The sequence below is a fragment of the Pseudorasbora parva genome, chromosome 17 (genome assembly GCF_024679245.1).
Source record: "Pseudorasbora parva isolate DD20220531a chromosome 17, ASM2467924v1, whole genome shotgun sequence".
Lineage (NCBI taxonomy): Eukaryota > Metazoa > Chordata > Actinopteri > Cypriniformes > Gobionidae > Pseudorasbora > Pseudorasbora parva.
In genome coordinates this window covers 23183276-23211200 of record NC_090188.1, presented here as the reverse complement: position 1 = coordinate 23211200, position 27925 = coordinate 23183276, and the positions used below count along the sequence as shown (strand labels likewise).

Genomic DNA, 27925 nt, shown 5'->3' with positions numbered 1-27925 from the left:
ATAACAAATATTACAATTATTTATTTTATAGTCCTTTAATACGTTATATGTGCTACTGATTTCCACTCGCTCACTGAGGCTGTAAACCAGCCCTATGGGAACCCTCAATGGCTAAGTTTTGCAACTACACATTAATTAGCTACAACCTGTCTTCAAGAAAAAACTTTTTTAACGCTTTGTAAAAACTCAAAATATTTATCAAATAAATTATTTTATAACTTTCAGACAATTTTGGTAACACTTACCAATATTGTGATAATCCACTTCAGACATTCTACTAAGTAACTTTGCAACATGTCAACTAACTTTCAATAGAGTATTAGAAGACTGTAGGTTTGGGGTAGCAGAATTAATTGTTGTAGTTGGAAAGTTACTTAGTCATTAGAATGTCTGTGTAAACTCCTAGCAGATATTAAGCAGATAGTCTACTAATACTCTAATAACTGGCAATTGCAAAGTTACTTTTATTTTAACATCTAAAGTGGAGTATCAAATTTAAGTATTACTATAATTTAAAAAAGAAAAGAAAAACAAACCTCATAGAGTGAGATTGTTACATTGGCAAAGACTTAAAATAAAGGACACCAATAGTTACTCGAATAGAAAACATATTTAATGCTGCTGATATTGACATAATTCCAAATAAATACAAATATTGGGAATTTAAGTCCTATTTAAAATCCAATGAACAACAATACACAAAGCTGAAATATATGACACACATAGTGCATCTCTATGATGTTACAGAGGAGGAGGAGGAGGAGGAGGTGGCCTGGCTCCACTCTGACACAGATACCTGTGGAGAATATGAAGATTACTATCAGGGTTGCCAGGTTTTCACAACAAAACCCACCCAATTGCAACTCAAAACTAGCCCAAAACAAGCCCAATCGCATTTGGGGGGTTCCGTTCCCTGGTTTAAAAAAATGCATTCTAGGGGGTAAAATATATGTTTTGTGGCAGGGTTCCCTGCTAAAAGTAGCATTTCTGGAGCTAAATATCACATAATTGGGGTCACTTTAACCCGCGGACATGAAAAATAGCCTGCGGAGACAGTGTTAAAGTAGCCCAATTCCGCGGGAAAACTGCAGATTTGGCAACACTGATTACTATACCTTCTTATCCTTCAACATCACATAAAGACCCATACGTGTGTGTGTGTGTGTGTGTGTGTGTGTGTGTGTGTGTGTGTGTGTGTGTGTGTACATGTTTTTCAATCCCGTTGAGGTCTACCTGAATAAGGGGATAGAATGTACAGTTTGTGCAGTATAAAAACCATTACAATGGAGAGTCCCCACAAACATAGTGAACTAGACTGTGTGTGTGTGTGTGTGTGTGTGTGTGTGTGTGTGTGTGTGTGTGTGTGTGTGTGTGTGTGTGTGCTTGTTTTTGTGAAATATCACGGCACAAATGTGTATAATGACATGGGTATAACATATGGTTTGACATATGAGGATAATACCCATGTCCCAATTTTTCAAAAGGCTTATGAATGATACAGGATGAGTTTTTTTAAGAAAGTAAACATGCAGAAATGTTTCCTGTGATGGGTAGGTTTTAGGGGTAGGGGCAGTATAGTGATAGAAAATACGATTTGTACAGTATAAAACCCATTATATCTATGGAATGTCCCCACATTTCACACAAACAAACGTGTGTGTGTGTGTGTACAGACCTGGTCTCAGGATCAGCTTTAGGGAAGTTAGAGAGAACCCTAAATCCGGTCTGCTGTAGCGCTGTCATGTAGTGGCTGGAAGATCCTCTGATCTGCCTGAGGTTAATGTCACTCTGAACTCCACGCAAGAGAGAGGCAACTGCTCTCTGCTTCTTATCTGAAAACACACAAAAATGTGTACATGGTGAGTTTGTGTTTAGCCGATACATTTGGTGTGCATCTGCATGTACAATATGTATACATACATCTGCTGGTATCGTGAGAGTCGTCTTGATCAGGTATGACTGTGTGTATTACTGCACCTCTCAAGGGAGCCGGTCTGGTCACCAATGGTACCAAACCAGGTAACATCATTTCAGCACCTGAATTAGAAACCTACAAACATGCACAACATAATTGTCTCTATCTGCAGTTGAAGTTGTATTTTATTCGTTCAGTCAATCTTTTTAGTAAGCTTAAGGTACCTGTGCTTCGTTATTTAAAAGCTCTGCTCTAGTCCGTTCCTCCAGTGTGACTGTAATGCCATCCAGAACCTGCAGTGTAGACAGATGCAATACCACTGGCGGCCTGTGCAGTGATCGCCGTGTCACCTGCAAAACACACATCTGGTAGTGCAGAGTATGCCTAATTAAAGTCACCATATAATGAAAATGGACAGTTCTTTTTTTATGGAAAATTGCAGTTTTTATAATAAATGTTTTGTTTTTATTTGTGGGCCTTCCCTCGTAATCTTAAATCAAAATAACTTCCTCTCCCCTTCTGCAGAAACATCTCTTCTCTGATGACGTGTTTTTCTGCGAGAGGGCAGGACAATAAACCGCAACCATCCAAAAATCCAATCAATTCTTGATGCACAAAATCAACTCTCGCCCTACATTTTTTTCTTGTTCGAAAAGCTATTTCACTCAGGTATGTGTCACAATAGGGAAGAAATTACTATTGCAACTTCTGGGAAGTTCTGCCAGGTATAGAGGACAGAGAATATACTGTATTTATTCAGAACCATAGAAGTGTGAGTGTATGGATTTGTCTGTAATCATGATTGGTCTCAGAGTCAGCCAAGAACCCAGTTTGAAATCTCTTGATCATTGTGGGTGTGTGTGTGTGTGTGTGTTTGTGTGTGTGTGTGTGTGTGTGTGTGTGTGTGTGTGTGTGTGTGTGTGTTTGTGGTTAATATTACATTGTGGGGACCAAATTTCCGCATAAGGATAGTAAATTCTGAAATCACCTACATTGTGAGGACCAGCCAGTGGTCCCCAGTTTGCAAAAGCCTTATAAATCATACAGGATGATTTTTTGAGAAAGTAAAAATGCTGAATATTTCCTGTGATGGGTAGGTTTAGGGGCAGGGGCAGTGTAGGGGGATAGAATGTACAGTTTGTACGGTATTAAAATCCATTACGTCTGTGGAGAGTCCCCACAAAGATAGTGAACCAGATGTGTGTGTGTGTGTGTGTGTGTGTGTGTGTGTGTGTGTGTGTGTGTGTGTGTGTGTGTGTGTGTGTGTGTGTGGTATTCCCTATGTCCCCCTAGGGAATAAATGTCTCCACAAGGATAGTAATACCAGTAAATGTCTACCAAATGGGGACATTTTTTGGTTCCCATGAGGAAAACAGCTTATAAATCATACCAAATAAGTGTTTTGAAAATCTAAAATTGCTGAAGGTTTTGTGCGATGTGTAGGTTTAGGGGTAGGGTTAGTGTAGAGGGATAGAATATACAGTTTGTACAGTATAAAAATCATTATGCCTTTGGAATGTCCTCATAATCATTGTGTGTATGAGAGTGACTCACTGGGTTGCCCATTACAGACAGTTCTATGAGAGAAGGAAGCACTTCCAGTTTCTCCAGTTCTAAAGTATCCTGTAACACAAACAAGAAACATTATGTGAAGAAAAAAATCCTAAAAAATAAAAATAGAAGGGATTCTTGAGCAGCAACCAACATATTAGAATAATGTGGCACTGAAGACTGGAGTTATGATGCTGAAATCCAGCAATCAGCAATTGATTTCAATGAAATTCAGCTTTGCCATCCCTTTTAATATTTATATATATATATCATGTTGACGTTCTCTAAAATCCAGCTGAAATAGTACATGTAATATATAACATGTATTATTACCATTTATTTGAACAAAAATACAGTACTATTGTAAAGTATTATTATTATTTTTAATAATAATAGTACCGTATTTTTGTTCAAACAAATGGTTTGGTGAACATACAAGACTTATTTTAAAACATTTTAAAAAAATACTAACCCAAATCAAACATTTTATATGTAATAATACATGTTATATAGTACATGTACTATTTCAGCTGGACTTTAGAGAATGTCAACATGACCTACAACAAGAAACTACCATGATATTCATCACATTTAGACGTGATATGTAAAAGTTAGGAACTGTATGTAAGAAATGTATTTCAATTGATCATAAAATGGCCCTGATAAGTCACTAGACATTAAGAAATCATGTAAATCTCAAATACATATATCACTGACAACAGTAGTCCGACTAGGATATCGTCATTTAAAAGTTGTTGCTGCAGCCCTTAACTGATTTTGATGTTGACATGTTGTGTTTTGGCCTAAAGCTCCACCCTCCACCATTCTACCAATCATGGAGTCAGTAGTGTTTTGGTATCCGGATTGCCAGATCTGCTCTAGTTACCACAGCTGCAGCTACAAACGTTCCTGCTGAATCCTGCAGCATATCTGACAACCTTGAGTCAGTGGGGAGGGGGAGGGGGAGGGGGAGAGGGGATACGTTGCTCTACAGTCATTTGAAAGTTATTGCAGTACCAGTTTTGGCCACAGTCTTACATACACTTCCTTTAATGTTATTAAAAATATTGGTATATTTTGAAAAATATGTTTTGAAGGGATTAAAACACATACACTCATGTAATCAAGGTGTACATTTTTGTGGACTTTTTACTTGATGGTTACACCAATTAATACGTTTATCAGTTATTAAATCTAATTTAAAAATATGTAGGGAAACAACATGATGGTTTTTACATTTTAAAAGATGTATCCCTTGATTGTCCCTGGTTTGTCTTTCACCCATGAATGTTTGTCTATTAAAATCAAAATGTCTATTAAAAATAAAATGGAGTATATCAGTGCTTTTTTATCTCCAATATTTTAATATTAAATGTCATGTTAATCACATGAAGAGGAGATATAATAAACAATGGAAAACATTTGAGATTTAGGAAATGGCCAGGACACAAGCAACATCAAATTAAAGATTTTTGTTAACATGCCATGTCAGAGATAAAGAAACGAGGAGGTAAATAAAAGATCAGTGAGTCTCAAGAACACACACACAAATAAACATACACACACCTCTGACCTTCAATCAATGTAAATACAGCTTAATTGTCCCCTTGGGCTGCTGTGCCGGTGCAGTAATAATGGCTGTCTGTAATTATTCTATATTCAGGGGCAGGCAAAAGGCAGAGCTCTCAAAGGGCCTAACAACTCTAATACAAACACACTAAATGACTGAATTACTGTAATTTAGTAATTACAGTAAAACTGCAGCCACACACATACAGATAGATGGGAATGGAGAGGTGAATAATAAAAGCAAGCCTCAAGCACTCAAACCTACAAACCTACACACACATTCTCAGTGGGGTTGAGAGTAACGGTGTTTTTTATGTTTCTTGGTAGATAGGCTACATACGCTGCTAATGAAATCATGTGTAAACCAGACCTACAACGCTTATAAATTATACCTATCAAAAGATATCTGACAGAGATTCCTGTCTATCTAATGAATGTCAACTAAACCACCTGTATTTATTTTATCTAGAAATATCCTATGACTCAATGTTTTCATTGTTAGCGAGGTTTTTACAATTGGTTAAATTATAAATTAAAGGGATAGTTTCCAGCTTTTTCCAGCATATAACAAAAATATGGTCTGTTTCACACAAGAAGCCACAGTTTTTGTCATTTGTGGAGCTTTACAGTCACAGCTATAACTTTGCGTAGATGTTTATTGTGTATCTATATGTATGTTTATTGTATTTTTTGTGTATATTATATACATTTTCATTGTGTATTTTGTCTAGATGTTTATTGTGTATCTGAATTATATGTACATGCTTATCGTGTAATTTGTGTAGAGCTTTTTTTATGTACCTGTATTTTGTTCATGTCTAAGAACAGCCTCCGGAGCCCTTTGAGAGGCTGCAGGTGGTTCAGTTCACGGATGCGATTCTCTGCCAGGTGCAAATCTAGCAGAACTCCCTGTCCACTGAATGAGTTCTCACTCAAAGATTTAATTCGATTTCGATCCAGAACCAACTCGCGTAGTCTTCGCAAACCATCCAATCCATCCACCTGACTGATATCATTCCCTTAGAGAAAGAGAGAAGATACATATAAAAAAATACAAATACCCATACCCATACCGTTCTGAAGTTTGGGATCGGTAACATTAAAGGGTTAGTTCACCCAAAAATGAAATTTCTTTCATTAATGACTCACCCCAATGTCGTTCCACACCAGTAAGACCTCTGTTCATCCTCGGAACACAGTTTATATTTTAGATTTAGTCCGAGGCCTTTTTGTCCTTTGAATGTAAGTGAATGCCCACTTGCTGTCCACGTCCAGAAGGTAATGAAAACATCATCAAAGTAGTCCATATGTGACCTCAGTTGGTTAGTTAGACTCTTTTGAAGTGTCGACAATACATTTTGGTCCAAAAATAAAAAATAAATACAACTTTATTCAGCATTGTCTTCTCTTCCGTGTTCCTCAAATAAAGAATCAAACGGTCATGATTCGGATCGCATGTCAGACTGGCAAACTGCTAAAATCACGTGACATTGGCGATATGAATCACAAATCAATCAGCTGATTCGCAACCATTTGATTCTTTATTTGAGGTTTGAAAACAAATGCGGAAGAGAAGACAATGCTGAATAAAGTCATATTTTTTGTTATTTTTGGACCAAAATGTATTGTCGACGCTTCAAAAGAGTCTAACTAACCAACTGATGTCACATATGGACTACTTTGATGATGTTTTCATTACCTTCTGGACGTGGACAGCAAGTGGGCATACACTTACATTCAAAGGACAGAAAGGCCTCGGACTAAATCCAAAATATCTTAAACTGTGTTCCGAGGATGAACAGAGGTCTTACTGGTGTGGAACGACATTGGGGTGAGTCATTAATGAAAGAAATTTCATTTTTGGGTGAACTAACCCTTTAAGTCTGCATGTATTTGATAAAAATAATAAATACTAAATGTTTTAAGTGAGCGTAATGGAGAAAGAAAACAACGCATGTGTAATAGTATAATGGATCTGTACATCAGGTCTTAAAGTGACAGCAGCCTAATATAGGGTGAATTCAGGGTGAATGGGACACTTTTCCCAAGTCATCTCAATGCCAAAAAGTGCCCCAATCACCTTGAATTCACCCTATCTGCCAAATTATGAGATAATATTAAAATATCTATATAACAGTTTTCCCCTATGGTATCGATGTCAAAATAATGGCCAGTAAAAATGCTGAGTGGCTAGTAACTTTGGAAAACCACTAGCCATAGTGGATGGTGAGCAAAAAACTAAGTGACTCAACAATACACATTTCACTACGATTGCAGACAGCGGTGAATAGCTATACATTAAGATGTTGTGCATATATACCTTGTAGGAACAGTGCTCTAAGGTTAGTTAATCTGCCGATCTGTAGATTGATCAGGTTGGATATGCCATTATGACCTAAATGCAAAACCTCCAAACTGGACATCAGAGGCTCCAGATTATCACCAGGTAACCCCTCCCTATAAATAAAGAGAAAGAAGAGAGGAGTGGGACATTTTGAAAGGAAGTGAGAAAATGCAAATGAGAGGCACATGTAGTTTCGTCCAGAAAAGTAACGTTTGGCTAAAAATGTTGAGCCAAATGGATTTTGAATGCAGCTTCCAAAAGACAAATATTCATATTTTTTACATGGATATGATTACACAGGCGTCATTAGAACATTCAGTGTGGCATGGCATCAACTGACAAATTCAAATGTGTGTTCAGGCTTTGACCAGGTGTAGGTATTTGCAAGTTGGTGTAATGCCTGTGAAGAAACATAGGGGCATGCGAAAGGTCTTAACAATTGGAAAGCTTCCTTTTAGGGTGTGGCGGTAAGGTTAGGGGTTAGTTTCTGTTGTAGCAATTCGCAAACCCCCACCTTTCGACTCGGCTGTTGCTCAAACCGCAGCTACCCCTGTCTCGCTTGGCTGGTGCTGAACCAGAGATGGATGCGCTCACTTGTCATGTATCACAACTACAGATCGCAACTGTTAAGTTTAATAAGTTCAACCATATAATGTTTATTTTATGTTTTCTTATGTTTAAATGCACAGTACTAGCAAAACAAATTATAGTTTGTAAAGTAGGCCTACACTGATGCCTGCAAGCGGCAATAGTAATCTTTTCAAATATAATCTGACAATGCGTTTTATTGATACCAGATATACACTGTGTATATAATTATAAAGTTTACTTTCCTGTCTTTTGGGAAAAGTGAAAGAATTAAACTACGTGTTGAAAATCCCACTAGTGCCCCCTCAAAAAGCGCATGACGACTGCAGTAGAGTCTGTTAAAGGGTTAGTTCACCCAAAAATGAAATGTATGTAATTAAAGGGGGGGGGGGGGGGGGGGTGAAATGCTGTTTCATGCATACTGATCTTTTACACTGTTAAAGACTTGGAATCCCATACTAAACATGGACAAAGTTTCAAAAGTTAAGGTGGACATTTGATGGGAGTATTTCTTTGTCAAAAATACTACTTCCGGTTAGTCATAAGTTTCGGCAAGTTTTTTTCGATCATGGGTCCACTTGACGTTAATAGGTCGGAATTTCCTTGTATGGGCTGTAAGGGCAATTCTACCGGAAGAGCGTGAGAGAGAGAGAGGGAGAGAGCGAAAGCAACAGGCTACGCCCATCAAAGCGCTGGCTCGTAGGCTGCGCTGCACAGGTGATGTGACTTCAAGAAATTAACAATGTCACCAAAAAAGTGTTCCGCAAAGGTTTATGTCTGTTCACTGCATTTCGGTGCAAACTGTTTCATAAACAAGGCCCAGTTCGACGCCGGATTTTCCAATCGCCTAATGCTGAATGATGGAGCAGTCCCAACGATAAAGGTCCCAACGTTAGATCCGCAGGCGGTGAGTAAGACTGCTTCAAATGTCTGTGTTTTTGCCTATGCCCATCAAGTAGCCCAAACATGATCACGTATAGTTAATTGATCAATGGAGCATGCGATGTGTAGTGCGTGTACATTTGTTTAGCTGGCCACTATATGTGTAACTTTATGTTTGTGTATTGAAAAAGCACTCCAAACAACAATACACAAAGAGTGGGGAAAAATGATATACTAAATAAGCTTCTTCATTCAAATGCGCTACTATTCCGTGTCTTTCTATTACTAGTCATTTTTGCTGCTGCTCCTGTTCAACTGCAGCCTCTGGGTCTGATTCCGGATCATAGATGTATGGCTGTATCTGATTAAAAGCCATTTTTTTATTTTGAATAAAGTTTTTTCCCGCTGTTAGGGATGACACAGCTTTACAACGCACTCAACACAATAAGAGCGGCGCGCACTCGTCATCCGCTCACACGATACGCCCCCACCCGCTCGGCTTTTTTCGGAAAGACTCGTAATAGAGCACCTATCTTATATAATTATTAAAAAAATAAAGACTTTTCGGAGATATGCAGGATGCAATGCTACTCTATAGGTACTCAAGATTGACATGACACTGACTGAAAGTGAATGTTTCACCCCCCCTTTAATGACTCACCCTCATGTTGTTTCACACCTGTAAGACCTCCGTTCATCTTCGGAACACAGTTTAAGATATTTTATATTTAGTCCGAGAGCGTATCTAAATGTAGGCACACTATACTGTCCATGTCGAGAAACTGAATAAAAACATCATCAAAGTAGTCCATATTTGACATCAGCTGGTTAATTAGAATCTTTTGAAGCATCCAAAATCGATTTTGGTCCAAAAATAACAAAAACTACGACTTTATTCAGCATTGTCTTCTCTTTCTTGTTTGTGTTCAAACCTCAAATAAAGATTCAAACAGTTATGAATCAGTGAATTGATCAATGATTCAGATCGCCAGTGTCAAGTGATTTCAGCAGTTTGGCACGCGATCCGAATCATGAATCAATACACTGATTCACAACCGTTTGAATCTTTATTTGAGGATTGAACACAAACAAGGAAGAGAAGAAAATGCTGAATAAAGTCGTAGTTTTTGTTATTTTTTTGACCAAAATGTATTTCCGATGCTTCAAGAGATTCTAATTAACTAACTGATGTCACATATGGACTACTTTGATGATGTTTTTATTCCCTTTCTGGACATGGACAGTATAGTGTGTATACACTTAGATACGCTCTCGGACTAAATATAAAATATCTTAAACTGTGTTCTGAAGATGAACGGAGGTCTTACGGGTGTGGAACGACATTAGGGTGAGTCATTAATGACATCAATTTCATTTTTTGGGGAACTAACCCTTTAATAATGTGGCTGTCATTCCCAAAACATTGCAGCATAAGAAGATGTGAGTTGTTCTCTGCTCATAAAGACATTCACTGCTTTATGAGAATCTTTTATTATATGTCATTCTTACGCTCCCTAGTGGTTAGACAAGAAACTACAATATATTACACCCAATTTGAGTATGATGAAGTGATGTTGTGTATGTGTACCTGCTGGGCCTGCTGTTTTGCTGCCCATATCCACTGGAACTGACTTTATGATAGAGAATCTGCTTGTTGCTCATGTGACTCTGAACTTTTTGACGTGGTAAAATTGACTCAATGTGGTTATAGTTCAGAGATAACACCTGCAATGCCACATACACAAACATATCAACACGCATGTATATGTATAGATGCACAGTGGCTGTAGTATATAGTGTTATTATACTATTAGACCAAGACAGAGATAGTTATTCATCTTTGTCCTAAACACACACCTACCTTAATGTTGGGCAGGAAGATCAGACCACTGAATGAGGTGAGGTTATTGTGGTCTAGATTAATACTGCGTAAATTACCAAAAAAATGAGAAGGAACGAGATCCACCATCCTAAAACAGATTGAAAATCAGAGAATATAAAGAGTGAACCACAATATCCAGTTTTTGTTATGTCAGTGTTATTCTGACTAGTGTTATAGTGAGAGCTAAAGTGAACCTGACTGCGCTGGACTGCAGGTTGAGCTCGGACAGTTCCCTGTAGTTGGTATGGCCCAGCTTCTCGGCCACCATATCTGCATTGAGTCGCCCTTCAAACACGTCTTTAGCATTTTCTGATTCGCACATTTCCTACACAGACAGACACTTTTGCATTGGTAAAACTTACACTACCGCTCAAAAGTTTGGGGTCGAAAAATACATTTTACAGGGAGTGCAGAATTATTAGGCAAGTTGTATTTTTGAGGATTAATTTTATTATTGAACAACAACCATGTTCTCAATGAACACAAAAAACTCATTAATAACAAAGCTGAATATTTTTGGAAGTTTTAGTTTTTAGTTTTAGCTATTTTAGGGGGATATCTGTGTGTGCAGGTGACTATTACTGAGCATAATTATTAGGCAACTTAACAAAAAACAAATTTATACCCACTTCAATTATTTATTTTTACCAGTGAAACCAATATAACATCTCAACATTCACAAATATACATTTCTGACATTCAAAAACCAAACAAAAACAAATCAGTGACCAATATAGCCACCTTTCTTTGCAAGGACACTCAAAAGCCTGCCATCCATGGATTCTGTCAGTGTTTTGATCTGTTCACCATCAACATTGCGTGCAGCAGCAACCACAAGCCTCCCAGACACTGTTCAGAGAGGTGTACTGTTTTCCCTCCTTGTAAATCGCACATTTGATGATGGACCACAGGTTCTCAATGGGGTTCAGATCAGGTGAACCAGGAGGCCATATCATTAGATTTTCTTCTTTTATACCCTTTCTTGCCAGCCACGCTGTGGAGTACTTGGACGCGTGTGATGAAGCATTGTCCTGCATGAAAATCATGTTTTTCTTGAAGGATGCAGACTTCTTCCTGTACCACTGCTTGAAGAAGGTGTCTTCCAGAAACTGGCAGTAGGACTGGGAGTTGAGCTTGACTCCATCCTCAACCCGAAAAGGCCCCACAAGCTCATCTTTGATGATACCAGCCCAAACCAGTACTCCACCTCCACCTTGCTGGCGTCTGAGTCGGACTGGAGCTCTCTGCCCTTTACCAATCCAGCCACAGGCCCATCCATCTGGCCCATCAAGACTCACTCTCATTTCATCAGTCCATAAAACCTTAGAAAAATCAGTCTTGAGATATTTCTTGGCCCAGTCTTGACGTTTCAGCTTGTGTGTCTTGTTCAGTGGTGGTCGACTTTCTGCCTTTCTTACCTTGGCCATGTCTCTGAGTATTGCACACCTTGTGCTTTTGGGCACTCCAGTGATGTTGCAGCTCTGAAATATGGCCAAACTGGTGGCAAGTGGCATCTTGGCAGCTGCAGGCTTGACTTTTCTCAGTTCACAGGCAGTTATTTTGCGCCTTGGTTTTTCCACACGCTTCTTGCGACCCTGTTGACTATTTTAAATTGAAACGCTTGATTGTTCAATGATCACGCTTCAGAAGCTTGGCTATTTTAAGACTGCTGCATCCCTCTGCAATATATCTCACTATTTTTGACTTTTCTGAGCTTGTCAAGTCATTTTGCTTTCCATTTTGCCAAAGGAAAGGAAGTTGCCTAATAATTATGCACACCTGATATAGGGTGTTGATGTCATTAGACCACACCCCTTCTCATTACAGAGATGCACATCACCTAATATGCTTAATTGGTAGTAGGCTTTCCAGCCTATACAGCTTGGAGTAAGAAAACATGCATAACAAGGATGATGTGGTCAAAATACTCATTTGCCTAATAATTCTGCACTCCCTGTATATTGTATTCAGCAGGAAAACATGAAATGAATCAAACGTGACAGTAAAGACATTTATAATGTAATGTTACATAATAAACACTGTTCTTTGTAACTTTCTATTCATCAAAGAATCCTTAAAACAAAGTATCAACTCTTCCACAAAAATATTAAGCAGCACAACTTTTTTCAAAATTGATAATTATTAAAAATGATTTCTGAGCACCAAATCAGCATATTAGAATGTGTTCTGAAAGATTATGTAAAACTGCAGACTGGAGCAATGCTACCGAAAATTCAGCTTTGCTGGGATTATTTTTTTATTTTTTTATTTTTTTTTTGATTAAATTAATGCAGCCTTGGCTAATTTAAAAAATCCAAAGAAATAGAAAGGAATAAGCCCAAAATGTCAAACATCATAACAGTCCCTGTCCCTTAAGTAACGTTCTTTGTATGGAAAAGAAGAGCAGCTTAGACATTCTGCAAAATATTTCATTTTTTGAAGCAAGAAAATCACACAAGTTAGGACCAAGATGAGATGCTGTAAGTAAATGAGGACAGAACGTCCATGACAAAGTGTCCTTTTTAAGTGTACTTACTTATGACAATAAACACTATACATACAGAAGCATTAGATATATTTACCACAGCTACTCCATCCAGTGCTTTGAGTGATGGCAGATGGAAAACCATGTATATCCTGTAGTTCTCCAGTTTGTTAACTAGGGGATTCCCATAGAGATCCAGAATAATTAAACTAGACAGTGCCTGAAAGAAACAAACATTGCATCACCACCACACTTTCTCTCTATTCGCTTCAACATTCCCTCACCTACAGCACATTACACTGTGCATGGATTCTCATCACCAGGTGCTTTGAATGAATGCTTTGAAAAAATTGTTCATTTCACTAAATTATATTCAGATCTTTAAAATCTCCTGACCTTTAAATGGTATATGTCTCGGGTGGTGCTGATGTCATTGTTGCCAGCATACAGCTCGAATAAGGACCGTGACCTTTGGAGTCCATGCAGAGAAGAGATGATGTTGTTCTCTACAGACAGGAAGTGAAGGTTGGGTAGCCGGTCTAACACATCCCCGTCTAAACACTGTAGGTGGTTGCTGTTAATGCTCAGACGTGTCAGACGATGCATCGCACACAAACCTGCAAACAAAAAAGAGCCGCTGAACAGAAAAAAAGAGTATGATGAACTAATTAAAGGGATAGTTCACCCGAAAATTAAAATGTTATGTTTATCTGCCTACCCCCAGTGTATCCAAGATCTAGGTGTTTCTTTGTTTCTACTGTAGAACACAAATGGAGATTTTAAACTCCAACCGTTGCTTGTAAAATGCCTATCAATGGTGTGTATTTCTATGAAAGCCACTATGAGAGTAAAAAACACATAGACATATTAAACCCTGCAGCTCGTGGCGACACATTGATGTGATTAGGGTAAGCAGATAAACATCAAATTTTCATTTTGGGGTGAACTATCACTTGGGGTGAACCTGGTTTTATATTAAAACTGATACAGTAAAAAAAGAGAAAGAGAGAGAGAGAGAGAGAGAGAGAGAGAGAGAGAGAGAGAGAGAGAGAGAGAGAGAGAGAGAGAGAGAGAGAGAGAGAGAGAGAGAGAGAGAGAGAGAGAGCAGTACCTTCAAGTCTGCTGATACTGTTGTTGTTAAGGGAAAGTTCCTCCAGTAGTAGGCAGTGTTCCATTCCCTCAATTCGGGTTAAATCATTATTATCAAAAGAAGCCCAGCGTAGATTCACCAGCCGGTCTAGATTACTGAGCCGGGTCAACCGCTGACCATCAAGATTCAGCGCTGTGATCTGATTCCAAAGGACAAAGTATAAAGTGATGGTTCATTCAAAAATTATATCATAATTTACTCACCCTCATGTCATTTTGAACCCATATGAATTTCTTTTTTCTGTTGAAAAAAATGAAGATTGCAGAATATATATAGACTATAGAGTGCTTATTGTCATTTATTGGAAATAGATGGGAAGTGGAGCTATTTAGCACCCAAAAAAAAGTGCATAGCAGTAGTGCATTAAACAAAGTCATTACAGGTTTGGAATAAAATGATGGTGAGTAAACGTGACAGAAGTTTCAATTTTGGTTGAATTAACCCTTTGAATTGTGTGTATGTATGAGAGAGGACAAGAGAATCTGAGTTTATGTGTCATACTTTGGTGGTCCAGCCTGACTCGAGCTCTTGCGAGAGTTTCCATGGAGACGGGCTGATCTGTGTGAGCAGGTGTGCTGTAGAGTGCAAACTCAGACTGCGGGGACGTTCACTGTCAATCCGAGAATGGGTCATCAGAGATGCCTGCAGACACACAAAAACACACAAAAACACACACACACAAACGTGCGCATTCCAGGACAAATGTGGAAACAAATTTTAACATTAATATAATGTCTAAAATATACATACCTGGTTGATTCTAGATCGAGCAACCCCTTGAACAGCAGCAGCAGCTACTTCCTCCATCACTAAACCATCATCCAAATGAGTGAGAGTCCTTAGCCGGCCGAGAATCACCATACGCACATGTGTATCATTCTGCAACAGAAGTCAATTTTATTTATATTCACATTTAAATGGAATCATAAACTATACAAATATGTTTTGCAGTCAGTCATTTTAATATATTTTTAAAACGTTTATTTCTGTGATGGCAAATCTGAATTTTCAGCAGTCATTAATTCAGTCTTCAGTGTCACATGATCCTTCAGAAATTTAGTACGCTGATTTGGTGTTCAAGAATTTTTTTTATTACAATCAGTGTTTAAAACAGTTGTGCTGCTTGATATTTTTGTGGAAACTGTGATCCTTTTTCAAACCATAAAACTATTATAAATTATACATATTATTATATATAATATATAATATATATATATATATATATATATATATATATATATATATATATATATATATATATATATATATATTCTCAAAAAAATAACATATGTGAGAAAAGTTCATTATTTTCCATAATGTAATGATAAAAATTAAACTTTCATATATTTTAGATTCATTGCACACCAACTAAAATATTTCAGGTCTTTTATTGTTTTAATACCAATGATTTTGGCATACAGCTCATGAAAACTCACGAAATCTCAAAAAATTAGCATATCATGAAAAGGTTATATAAACGAGCTATTAACCTAATCATCTGAATCAACTAATTAACTCTAAACACCTGCAAAAGATTCCTGAGGCTTTTAAAAAATCCCAGCCTGGTTCATTACTCAAAACCGCAATCATGGGTAAGACTGCCGACCTGACTGCTGTCCAGAAGGCCATAATTGACACCCTCAAGCGAGAGGGTAAGACACAGAAAGAAATTTCTGGGAACAACGAATAGACTGTCCCCAGCATGCTGTATCAAGGCACCTCAGTGGGAAGTCTGTGGGAAGGAAAAAGTGAGGCAAAAAACGCTGCACAATGAGAAGAGGTGACCGGACCCTGAGGGAGATTGTGGAGAAGGACCGATTCCAGACCTTGGGGGACCTGCGGAAGCAGTGGACTGAGTCTGGAGTAGAAACATCCAGAGCCACCGTGCACAGGCGTGTGCAGGAAATGGGCTACAGGTGCCGCATTCCCCAGGTCAAGACACTTTGGGCTACAGAGAAGCAGCACTGGACTGTTGCTCAGTGGTCCAAAGTACTTTTTTCGGATGAAAGCAAATTTTGCATGTCATTCGGAAATGATGCAAGGTGCCAGAGTCTGGAGGAAGACTGGGGAGAAGGAAATGCCAAAATGCCTGAAGTCCAGTGTCAAGTACCCACAGTCAGTGATGGTCTGGGGTGCCATGTCAGCTGCTGGTGTTGGTCCACTGTGTTTTATCAAGGGCAGGGTCAATGCAGCTAGCTATCAGGAGATTTTGGAGCACTTCATGCTTTCATCTGCTGAAAAGCTTTTTGGAGATGAAGATTTCTTTTTCCAGCATGACCTGGCACCTGCTCACAGTGCCAAAACCACTGGTAAATGGTTTACTGACCATGGTATTACTGTGCTCAATTGGCCTGCCAACTCTCCTAACCTGAACCCCATAGAGAATCTGTGGGATATTGTGAAGAGAAAGTTGAGAGACGCAAGACCCAACACTCTGGATGAGCTTAAGGCCGCTATCGAAGCATCCTGGGCCTTCATAACACCTCAGCAGCGCCACAGGCTGATCGCCTCCATGCCACGCCGCATTGAAGCAGTCATTTCTGCAAAAGGATTCCCGACCAAGTTCAGTGCATAACTGAAACATAATTATTTGAAGGTTGATTTTTTTGTATTAAAAACTTTTGTTTTATTGGTCGGATGAAATATGCAAAAAATTTTAAATGGGAATTTTGGGTTTTTATGAGCTGTATGCCAAAATCATCAGTATTAAAACAATAAAACAAATGAATTTAAAATATATGAAAGTTTAATTTGTATCATTACATTATGGAAAATAATGATCTTTTATCACATATGCTAATTTTTTGAGAAGGACCTGTATATACAATTTTTGATCGTAAAGATTGACCAAAGCATTACATACACTACTGTTCAAAAGAAAAAAAAATATTTAAAAAAAACTTTTTTTTTTAAATTTTGAACGGTAGTGAATTGCCTTGGTCAATCTTCACTTGATCTTGATGCTTCACATTTTCTATTGTCTAATGTGAAGATCAATAATGTAAAGTGACTTGTACCCTGTGCCAAGGATTGTGCCGTGTGTCCAGTCGAAGCAGGGCTGGGGCGTGGTTACGCAAAACGTTCATGTCATCCCTGACTCGGGTCAGCTGATTCCAGCGAAGATCCAGTTCTATGAGCCGACCAAGTCCAAGCAAACCCTCCAAAGAGGAAATATGGTTAAAACTAACATCCAGATACTCCAGATTTGGCTAAAGGATTAGGAGAGAGACAGAGGGACAATTTTAAACTCTCTTTGCTTTACATTCCATAAGAACAAAAATAGCACAGAACCTAAAGAGATACCCCATAATTTACTCAGAGTTTTATTCATGTCCTGGCTAATCTAAGCCATATAATGGCAGTAAATGGCAGCCCAAAATTTGAAGCCCAAAAAAGTGCATCCATCTTGTTTATTCTACTTTTTGGGCTTCAAATTTTGGGCTGCCATTAAAATGCATTAGGAATTTTTTTTTAAATGTAACTCCGATTGTATGCATCTGGAAGAATAATGTCATATACACCTAGGTGAGTAAATCATTTGGTCATTTTAATTTTTTTGTGAACTATCCCTTTAATAGTATTTATTTACCTGGTTATATTATGGTTATAGTATTGCTGACATTTTACTAATGTGGCCTCACCTATAGTGATATCAACGAAAAAGTCATTTCAGAGGCAAAAGTGGAATGCTTTAGAGGTGAATGGTGTATTAGGCCAGTAAACAAGGTCAGTTTAAACTTTTGTCATGTTGTCTTTTAAAGGTTAGTGATAATGTCATTTTTAGAAAAAGGTTATGAATTAATAGGATGATTTCATCACCATGTGTGAAATATCATTCAGATGAGTGAACTCATTGAAGCTAAGGGTAAGATGCTTTAGAGCCGTGAGCCGAGAAATCTCAGGCAGTTTATTCAGACTGTTGCCATGAAGATTCAGCACCTGTATGACAGAAAAAAGGTCAATAAAATGACTATACTGTCAAGATCCACCGTTAAGTGCATTAAGTATTGTAAATCTCACTGTGATCTGGCTGAGGATGTTTGCTCTGGCCACTGTCAGTATGGATTTCTCATCTAGGCTGAGCATTTTAGGGTGGGGCTTCAGGATGGGTTCCATATTTAATGCCTCCTCGTCCAGGTCTAGCTCAGCACAGGACACAGATGAAGCATCAGCGGGGGATGTATGAGAACCGGACGGGGAGTCTAAAGAAGGCTGGGTTGTGTCCTAGAGAAAGATGCCATAAGATAAAGATGGTTTGATTACTGAATAATGCATTCTGAAGGACATAATGGTGGATGGTGTTTCTACAGCACATATACCTGTGATACGTATTCAAAGTCCACAAGGTATTCTGGCATTACCATTTCATGGTCAAAAATGTACCACAGTCTCTGCTGCTGTCTACAGTCGCAGCTGTCTGGCAGGTTGGCGGGACACAGCATGTCTGTTGAACAAAAACACAAATTGCTTCTTTGATCATTGCTGCCTTGAAGACACTTTCCTCTGATGGGTACACACTCCTACTCACCTGTTAGTGCAGTTTGCGTTTGCTGTTTAGAGCTGGTACTGAGATAGACAGAGTTTGCTTTTGGGTAATGATCGCAATCTATAGGGAGACCCTCCTTAACTGCAGCACTGCGGCCCAGGAACACTTTAGAAATGATCAACTGACCTACAAACATACACACATGCACGAAAGCAGACACATTTAAATATCAGTGACATTACTGAGCTATTCATTATGTAAAAGTCTGGGGTCAGTAAGACTTTTTTAAATAGAAATTAATCTATTTTTTTCCCCAGCAAGAACCCATTAAACCGATCAGTTCATAATGTTGCAAAAGATTAGCCTGGATGCCAGCAGAACTTAGCCACGCCCACAACATTTTTAGGTCGGGCAGTTCTGGTCTGGCCTCGCTCCATAGAGGGGTAATTATCCCCGAACAGAAACTGTTCGGACCAATGAAATCATCAGGGTTGGCTTTAGACGATGACAGACAGATGATCAAAAGTAACGTAATCATGCACGTCATCAAAGGGGCTTGGATTATATTTGTTTGAATCCTAAACGGAGAGCTTGTTTGTATATGCATTCATCTTTATAAATTCTCTCAGAAATGATGATCATGTTGGGTAAGTACTCTGTGTATCATTAAATTATTTTATTTTTTTACAACAACGGCAAAGATAATTTATTCCAGCCTGATTTCAGCGCGCGTGCAGACAGGGTTGCCAAGTTTTTACAACTAAACCCGCCAACTACTAGCCCTAAACAATAGCTCCTCGGGGGATCTCCGGGGAAGAAAATGGCGTTTGGGGGTTATAATGTGTGTTATTTTGGCAAGGTTGCCTGCTAAAATTCGCACTCATGGGTCTATATCACATAATAGTCGCTTCAACCCGCGGACATAGAAAACAGCCCGCAGAAAAACACGGACTTGGCAACACAGCGCAGCTGAACTCTGTTTGACATTTGACAATGGAACTCTTCGTTGCTCTGATTGGTTGTAGGTCTATCCAATTGAGGTCTTCCCTGGTTCGGTTGAAACACACCCCATAATCACAGTTTCAGACTCATATTCTGACTAGAATTGAGTATGACCACGTCAGGCTAGCAAAATATATCTATTTCAAACAAATGCTGTTATTTTAAGCTTTCTATTAATCAAAAAATAAAATAATCAAGCAATAAGAAAATGTTTCTTGAGCAGCAAATCATCATATTAGAATGGTTTCTGAAGGATTGTGTGACACTGAAGACTGGAGTAATGATGCTGAAAACTCAGCTTTACCATCACAGGAATAAGTTACATTTATTTTAAAAAACTGTTATTTTAAATTGCAATATTTTCAAAATATTACAGTTTTACTGTGTTTTTGATCAAATAAACGCAGACGTAAAGAGACTTCTTTAGAAAACATTAAAACATCTTGCCAACCCCAAACTTTTTATAGTGTATTCATGTAACTGAATTATTTAATTTAAATTAAATGAATTGTATTGTGTAATTTCTGCGCCACTAGAGTTTTCTGGATTGTGTTTGGAGCAAGAGCTACCTGCTTGTCCAAATAAGAGTCTATGAACAGTCATTATATTTCTATTATTGGTTTTGGTGCCACTAGGTGCAGAAATTACACACAGCACCTTCAAATTAATTTAATATAAAGGTTCTGAGTGAATCCTGACCATGTCTGAAGGGAAGAGGGTCTGCAGGGCTACTTCCCAATGTTGAACAGCTCTTCCTCTGCATGAATGCCATTCTCAGTCGATCAGACACGCTCACACTGTTAGAGAGGGGGACGGCTCTCTCTCTGCCTAACGCCTGAAGGCAAGACACACATGTTCAAGGTGATGGGTGCATTTAAAAACAATAGAAACAGCAGAAACTCCTAACCACTCTTCACTGAGCTTTAATGGGTTTTGTACCTTATATGCATCAGCAGTTTTAAAACCCTTTTCTGGGATTTGTAGTATCTCATCACTTTCACAGGAGTGTTCTGGATCAGGCACGTAGAACAGATACTCCATGCAGCATTTATAGTTCCTGTCCCACACACACAAATATGCAAATGATAACTCTACAGATACAGATAATGGTAACACTTTATTTTTAGGTGATGTAGATACACATTACTACATGTACTTACTATAATAACAGTAAATGATCCATAAATACAAGTAACTAACCCTAAACCAAACCCTAACAATAACTCTATGGTAAGCACATGTAGGTAATTAATATTAATCAGTTCTCATTTGAGTAAGGACAATGTAACTGTCACCTTAAAATACAGGGTTAAACATTGTTACAGTGTAATTATACATTTAAGTGCTAAGTAATATTAATTAACAACATGTACTTACTATAGGATTAGGGATTGGTTTAGGGTTAGTTACTTGTAATTATGCATAAATTACTGTTATTACTATAGTCAAGCAACTCTCAATACCCTTCTGAGCTGTAAACGACAAACTCTTGTCGGGCCAATCACATCGTGTATAGAGTCGGTGGGCGGGGCCATAATGACGACGGCCGAGTTGCGCTTGCGTGCTTCTAGTAAACACAGAAACTGGTGAACGGCGGTCTTTCGAATCAGCTTTGACCGCGACTCTGGAAGACTTGGAGTTAAGCTTTTCTCTGAGAAAAGAACAAATAATGGCACTAAAAAAGGGAAGATGTGTTCGGAGTTTTGCCGACCGGATATGGCGAATGTTTACCCTGCGTCTCAATCAGCTCCCTAGTTCACTAGTCAGGGCACTGATTAGGACATAAGTCAATGGGCTGACTCCCTGATCAGTGCCCTGATAACTGAACTAGGGTGCAGATTGTGACGCACCCTTAATCTATCAACGAGCTCCATTTCACCTTCGTTGCTCTGGTTGGTTGTAGCGCTATCCTATCGCGTGCAGAAGGAGTTTGAAAGACAACCGTTTATTCCGCCCCGCGGATTGAGCCCTGTCAATGGTGAGTTTCCAGACATGTAGTAATGTGTAACTACATCACCTAAAAAATAAAGTCTTACCATTATCTGTATCTACAGAGTTATGCAGAGACTCTTATTACTATGGTAAGTACATGTAACATATGTAACAAGGACACTGTGAAATAAAGTGTTACCGATATGAGCTATGAATATGGATTGTTGTTTTGTTTGTTTAATTTATGACTATAAAAGTAAGAAAATAATAATATAAAATGCCTCCATTTCAAATCAGCCGTTTTGCACTTGGGTAAGTGTACATACATAGTTATAGTTGGAAAACTATAGCTAAGTCAAATACAAATCAAACTCATTTGTGTATATATACAGTGTATTAAAATGGAAATGTTTAATAATCAAGATAATATCGTAAGTTTTATTCTAAATTGAATAATATAGATGACTCTATGCATGAGAACTAGGGATGTACTTAATTTTGATAACAACAATGTAATTTTGATAAAAACAATGTGCCAATGCAAAAAGATCTTAATGGTCCTAAAGATATTTAGGGTAATATGTGACCTGCACATGTTCTTAAAGGATTTTGTGATAGCTCTACTGATTTATTGATGCATACTGAAATCAAAAATAGCATAAGACAAAGTTCTAATCTGACTTAGCTGTCTGATATGGAACCTTTGGGAGTCAGAGATTTGCTTGTAAGTCAGACTGCCTCTTCCAATCTAAGTGGGTGTTTTTGGCCAAATTAATATACAAAGTGGATACAATACTTTATGTCGCTATAGCCAAAAATCAGGATCTGCGAGACTAGCGTCTGACTGACTCACTGTGAGAAGGGTGAAGATTCCCGTCTGCAGAGCAGAGAGTGCACTTTGTCCTGGAAGCGTTGCCTTAGGGCTCGGTTATGAATACGTATGATTCGATTGATCTTAATGCCAGTGATGTGCTGAGGTTTATAATCCCACACACAGAAACGAGATAGCAAAAGATCATAACAGGACGTGAACCTGAGGGAGGAAGCAGATAACAGTCGAGATCAGTAATCCTGCATGTTGTGTATTTGTACAACAGATCTAGTTAACATATATGTGGTACCAGGGCTCGCTGGTGTTTCCCTCCTCAAAACGAATGTTCCCCACGGTTTCCAGTTCCAACAGCAGGAAGTGCACCATCATCTCCTTTCTATCTGAGGCCAAAGCTACATTACGCTGGTGACATGACATTACCCTGAGAAAGAAAAAAAAGACATGCAAAACCTAAAAATAATCACGTACAAAGGTTTACTTATAGAAAGATACACACTCACTCCTCCAAACGCAGTTCCCAGAATTTCAGTCGGTCTTTGAGAGCATCCAGTTTGAGCTGCAGTCTCTGCTCGTGAGTAAGGTCAGAGGTCATGTCCTCAGGTTCTCCTGACTTCTTTCTAGCACACTGCACATGGGACAGCTCACACTCTAGCTGCTCACAAAGGGTAAGTGTGATTTATTGCAAATAGTCAGCTATATGGGAAAAATATGTGCCCAGAAGTTGAATATTGATTTGAGGATGTCAAAAAATTTTAATAATAGTGTTCAGTCTTTGTCTGCATATTGTATACTCACATTTCTGAGCATGTGTGCAAGCACTCGGATTCTCTCCTCTGGAAGTTGTATCTGGTCTCTCCTCTCCTGCCTAAGCTTGGCTTTGAGTTCATCAAACTGCCTTTGAGCACAACGTACCCGCATGGTGTAATACATCATTTTCTTCATGACTGTAGACTGATGCACAATCACAGTGACATTCTCATAATTACCATCTCTTTGGTTAACATGAAACACAAAAGATTAATTTTCAGATGCATAAAATACAAATTCTCTCACCTCTGCAAAGTCTTTGAGATGTTTGCTGGATATGTCATATGTGTCCAGGCACTGCAGATGTGGCATGTGATATACGACATGTATGTAGTAATTATAGAGCAGACACAGTGGGTTTGGAATAGACTGAGGGTCCTTCAGACTCAGGTGCCTCAGTCGTTGCAGCCGAGTCAGATGGGTCAGTTCCTGTAAGATAAAAATGGTACAAATGTCACATACTAGATGTTTTTCTATTCATGAATATGTATTGATTTTTGGAAATTAACAAAAAAAACGGGAAGGAGGAACCTGAACTGTATTTAGGGACCAGAATGCCTTTATAAAGTCTTGCCTTTTTTTAATTGGCCAGTAAGAAACCAGCTAGCAACCACACAACCACCTTAGCCATCCGTATAGCAATGTACTTAATATTCTTCAGGACATCTTTGTAACTGGCAACCACCCAAAACACTGTAGCATCAAGCTGGCACCTTTTGCATGAATGTATAAATGGTGTTTGTGATTGTTATTTTGGTATTAATATTTCTGAAATATTAGGAAGCAACTTCCGCCTACACAAATGAAACATTTTGCTTTATGTTGAATATTAAATGGAAGTGCATTAGTTTCCCATTAGAGAAAAGCACCTCAAATGAGCCTGAAGACAGTTCACCTGAACAATGAGCCCACAGACAAACAGCACAAAAAGTACCATACAAACACCGGTCGGCTTGTGTCATGATTCTGTGTGTTTTAGACAGAAAGAGCTATGAAGAACCGTCAGACATTCAGAGGAGCTTTCAATCACTCGACTCACACAAAATAACAAAGGATCCCATTTAGATGCACACCCCGTTCAGACCCCACACCACTTGAAAATGAAAATATTTATGTGTTATTGAAAAAGTGGCTGTTTTTCCTCTCGTAAAGGAGAGACTGGCGAAAACTGCTTGGGCACAGATGTCGCATTACAATAATGATGTGAAGTGAAAAGCAAAAGCTTGAATCTTGCCATTCCTGAAATGATCAGGTCTTTCTGGGGTAGTTGAGAAAGTAAGGAGTATGCAAAGAAATAACAGTAATCAGATCTATAGTGAGCAGGAGAGGGACGATGCAATAATGGTCTGCTGATATGGGCCTGCAGTAATAACAGTGCAAAGGCCAGAAGGAAATTATTACTCTGTATTCTCGGACACAAACAAACAAACAAATAAAATGGGCTCTACACAACGGGCAATCAACAACCTGATAAGAGAATTCAAGAAAATGCGATTTTTACAGGAAATGTGAGTTGCCCACAGACAACTCACTGCCACAATGTGTGCTGTGGGTGTAGGATTTTTTGTGTGTGCCTGTTTTATTGTAAACTATGGAAAAGTCTTAAGTTGGACTTCTTGGAAAGATAATAGATACACTTCTTCTCAGCAAGCCACATTATTATACACCTATTAGGCATAACATTACGACCACTGTGTGTTGTCCTAATATTGTGTTTGTCACCCTTTTGCTGCCAAAACAGCCCTGACCTTTGTCGAGGCATGGACTGCACTAGACCCCTGAGGGTGTGTTGTGGTATCTTGCACCAAGATGTTAGCAGCAGAACCTTTAAGTCATGTAAGTTGCAAGGTAGGGCCTCCATGGATAGCAGGATCCAAGGTTTCCAAGCAGAACATTGCCCAAAGCATCACACTGCCTCTGCTGGCTTGCCTTTTTCCTATAGTGCATCCTGGTGTCATGTGTTCCCCATGTAAGAGACGCACCAGCCAACCACCTGATGTAAATCAAAACGTGATTCACTAGACTAGGCCACCTTAATCCATTGCTCCGTGGTCCAGTTCTGATGCTCACATGTTGGCGCTATTTGGTGGTGGACAGGGGTCAGCATGGGCAGTCTGACTGGTCTGCGGCTATGTAGTCCCATATGCACCAAACTGTGATGCACTGTGTATTCTGACACCTTTCAGCACCAGCATTAGCTTCTCAAGCAATTTGAGATACAGAAGCTCGTCTGTTTGACCGGACCACATGGGGCAGCCTTCACACCCCACGTGCATCAATGAGCCTTGGCCTCCTCCCTTCTTTGGACCAATTTTGATAGATACTGAGCACAGCAAACCGGGAACACCCCATTTTGTGATTTTTGGACAAGTTTTGGAGATGCTCTGATCCAGTCGTCTATAGTCATCACAATTTGGCCCCTGTCAAACTCATCAGATGACCACTTTTGTAAATTTTCAAAACTATGGTGAGAAGTAACTGGTGCTGAAACAGAGGGTTTCATGACCCTTTATTGGGTGGTCAAAATAGTGACATTTTAGCAAGAAAAAGGCCCATTGTCTATTGTCAATGGCATAGCGATGTAAAAAATGCAAAACACAAAGTCACTTTCAAACCAAACAGCTTAATACTATTGATACAGGGTTTTTTTTTAAATGGAATAAATAATGTTCATACCTTAAAGGAACTGATTTTGTTTCCTGAGAGGTTTAGATTTTGGAGATTGATGTTGAAATCCAGGCTATGACCTCAGAGATAAACATGTTAAATGTTAGAGTATTCATCAACAGATTCTGAATGTCTAAGAAGTGTATGCACAATTATAGTACTAAAATGAAATGCTAAATTTGTCAAAATGTGGTGTTTTACAGTGAACCTACCAATAGTCTCAATAGCATTATCAGCCAGATTCAACTCCTCGAGGTTTACAAGTGAATTCAGTCCCTTAAATAAAGGTGTAGAACAGTAATGTAAAACACAAATATTCAACTTTTTTAAAATTCTATTTACAGTATCTCCAAACATAAACATAGGCTACCTGTATATCCGAGATCTGGTTCTTATTAAGCCACAGAACATGAAGGTCGACCAACATCTCTAGATTTGTGATCTGCTGGATGTTGTTGTCATACAGAAATAACTTATGCAGATGCACACAGTTATGTAGGCCTGAAATTTCCTACAACACACAAACAATAATAGATTTAATTAATCAAGGAAAGCATATTTAATTAACAAAGTTGACAAAATTGCAGAAAAGGCACAAAAAACAACAACAACAACCACAACAAAAAAACATCAATTTGTGATCACACTGAAACACCATAAAACATTTCCAGAAATATTAATACAATATTCCAATATTAATACAAATTTTCCAGTAACTTACAATAAGTTTGCACTCCACTACCCATAATTCTCCAAGGAGTGGACAGTATTCCAGGCTCTGGATTGAGCTGATGCTTTGGCCTACAATAGTGAGTCTAGACAGCCTGGGGAAGAGAGAGAGTCCCACCATGCGTGGGAACCCAGAGAAAAACATCTCCAAAACCATTTCACCACTCCCCTCCTGACACACCTTTTCGTGGCAAAGTCCATTAGACACACACTGAGAAAATAGTCAGAACACAAAACCTCAGTGCTGACCAGCACATGTGGCTTAGATCAGAAAACCAAGCATTGAGAGCAAATTGCACATGTATGTCCTATAGCTGAAGTAAATGAAGCATCACACTTAAACAATTGCAAAAACTCACCAGCTCTTTTATAATTTCTTCATCTCCCGGAAGACTCTGCTTTTCATTCTGTGTCATGATCTCTTTAAAACAGTATTTTCAATTCAACAAATGTAACATGATTTAAAACGTATACACTAATTGTTTACTGAAAACAAAAAACTCTCGCACAAAATCTCACACAAAAATACACAATCTTAATTTTGTATCTTTTTATTTATTTATTTTTTTTTTTTTTACAAATTGTATAAATGCATATTTATACAAGAGAAACCTCACCTGTTTGTGTATGTCCGGCTGCTGTATGCTGGTCCAGACAGAGACCGGCAGATGAGATGACCAAGTCAAATTCCTTCACATGCCATAATTAAGAACTACAAATCCAACAGATCGGTTAACCATCTTTCCACCATAAAGTTTAACAGCTGCAAAATGCCGGTCAAGTGTAAACGTACATTATAACAGTGAGAACTTTTCAGCTCTCCAGTACTATCGAGCCGGACTTGTAGACTACTGATTTCCCTTTTTATTTTGGCCACTGCAATGTTTACATCAGGTCGTTGCTAAGCAAGGAAGCATGTTTTGCCGGTGCTATGGAAGCCCTGTTGGAATTTGTTGCTGTCCTCCAGCAGACGGTGCTAAAACACCGGATTATCCACCCGTTCACACGGTACAATCTTCTCACTGACACAGTGCAATACTTCAGCTTGAGCCTGTCTTGAACCAACTCTGACAGTAAAAATACATCAAATGAGAAAGCGAAATT

At 38.6% G+C, this 27925-nt stretch overlaps 1 protein-coding gene across 2 annotated transcripts; it reads right to left on the bottom strand.

The window, feature by feature from the left end:
* Positions 1-595: 595 nt before the first annotated feature.
* Positions 596-27638, bottom strand: lrrc9 (leucine rich repeat containing 9). 2 transcript variants are annotated; one of them, XM_067421089.1, is made up of 33 exons: positions 27439-27638; positions 27181-27242; positions 26814-27032; positions 26463-26603; positions 26305-26368; positions 26102-26172; positions 23672-23854; positions 23414-23569; positions 23119-23270; positions 22908-23039; positions 22640-22819; positions 20794-20911; positions 20554-20689; positions 18895-19038; positions 18686-18810; positions 18387-18590; positions 18186-18305; positions 17384-17575; positions 15117-15245; positions 14868-15008; positions 14328-14505; positions 13613-13833; positions 13314-13436; positions 10926-11056; positions 10711-10819; positions 10438-10574; positions 7356-7492; positions 5837-6054; positions 3470-3538; positions 2140-2265; positions 1921-2050; positions 1676-1832; positions 596-796 (listed from the first exon to the last, which is right to left on the bottom strand). In XM_067421089.1, exons 2-33 carry the CDS (start codon positions 27235-27237, stop codon positions 742-744), a joined length of 4455 nt encoding a protein of 1484 aa, XP_067277190.1. In that variant the 5' UTR covers positions 27238-27242; positions 27439-27638; the 3' UTR covers positions 596-741. The 2 variants fall into 2 exon arrangements, with proteins under 2 accessions (XP_067277190.1, XP_067277191.1); XM_067421090.1 differs by lacking the exons at positions 23672-23854; positions 26102-26172; positions 26305-26368; ... (2 more) ...; positions 27181-27242; positions 27439-27638 and having other exon boundaries at positions 2140-2280; positions 23119-23311; positions 23414-23542.
* Positions 27639-27925: the final 287 nt, after the last annotated feature.

Coding starts and splice junctions, on each gene's coding strand:
- lrrc9 (XM_067421089.1), bottom strand. CDS start 27,237: ATGACACAGAATGAAAAGCAGAGTCTTCCGGGAGATGAAGAAATTATA. Junction 19,039..20,553: donor CCCTCTTCCCTTCAGACATG/GTCAGGATTCAC, acceptor GTATGTTTGTAG/GTCAGTTGATCATTTCTAAA. Junction 10,820..10,925: donor CTGCAGTCCAGCGCAGTCAG/GTTCACTTTAGC, acceptor AATCTGTTTTAG/GATGGTGGATCTCGTTCCTT.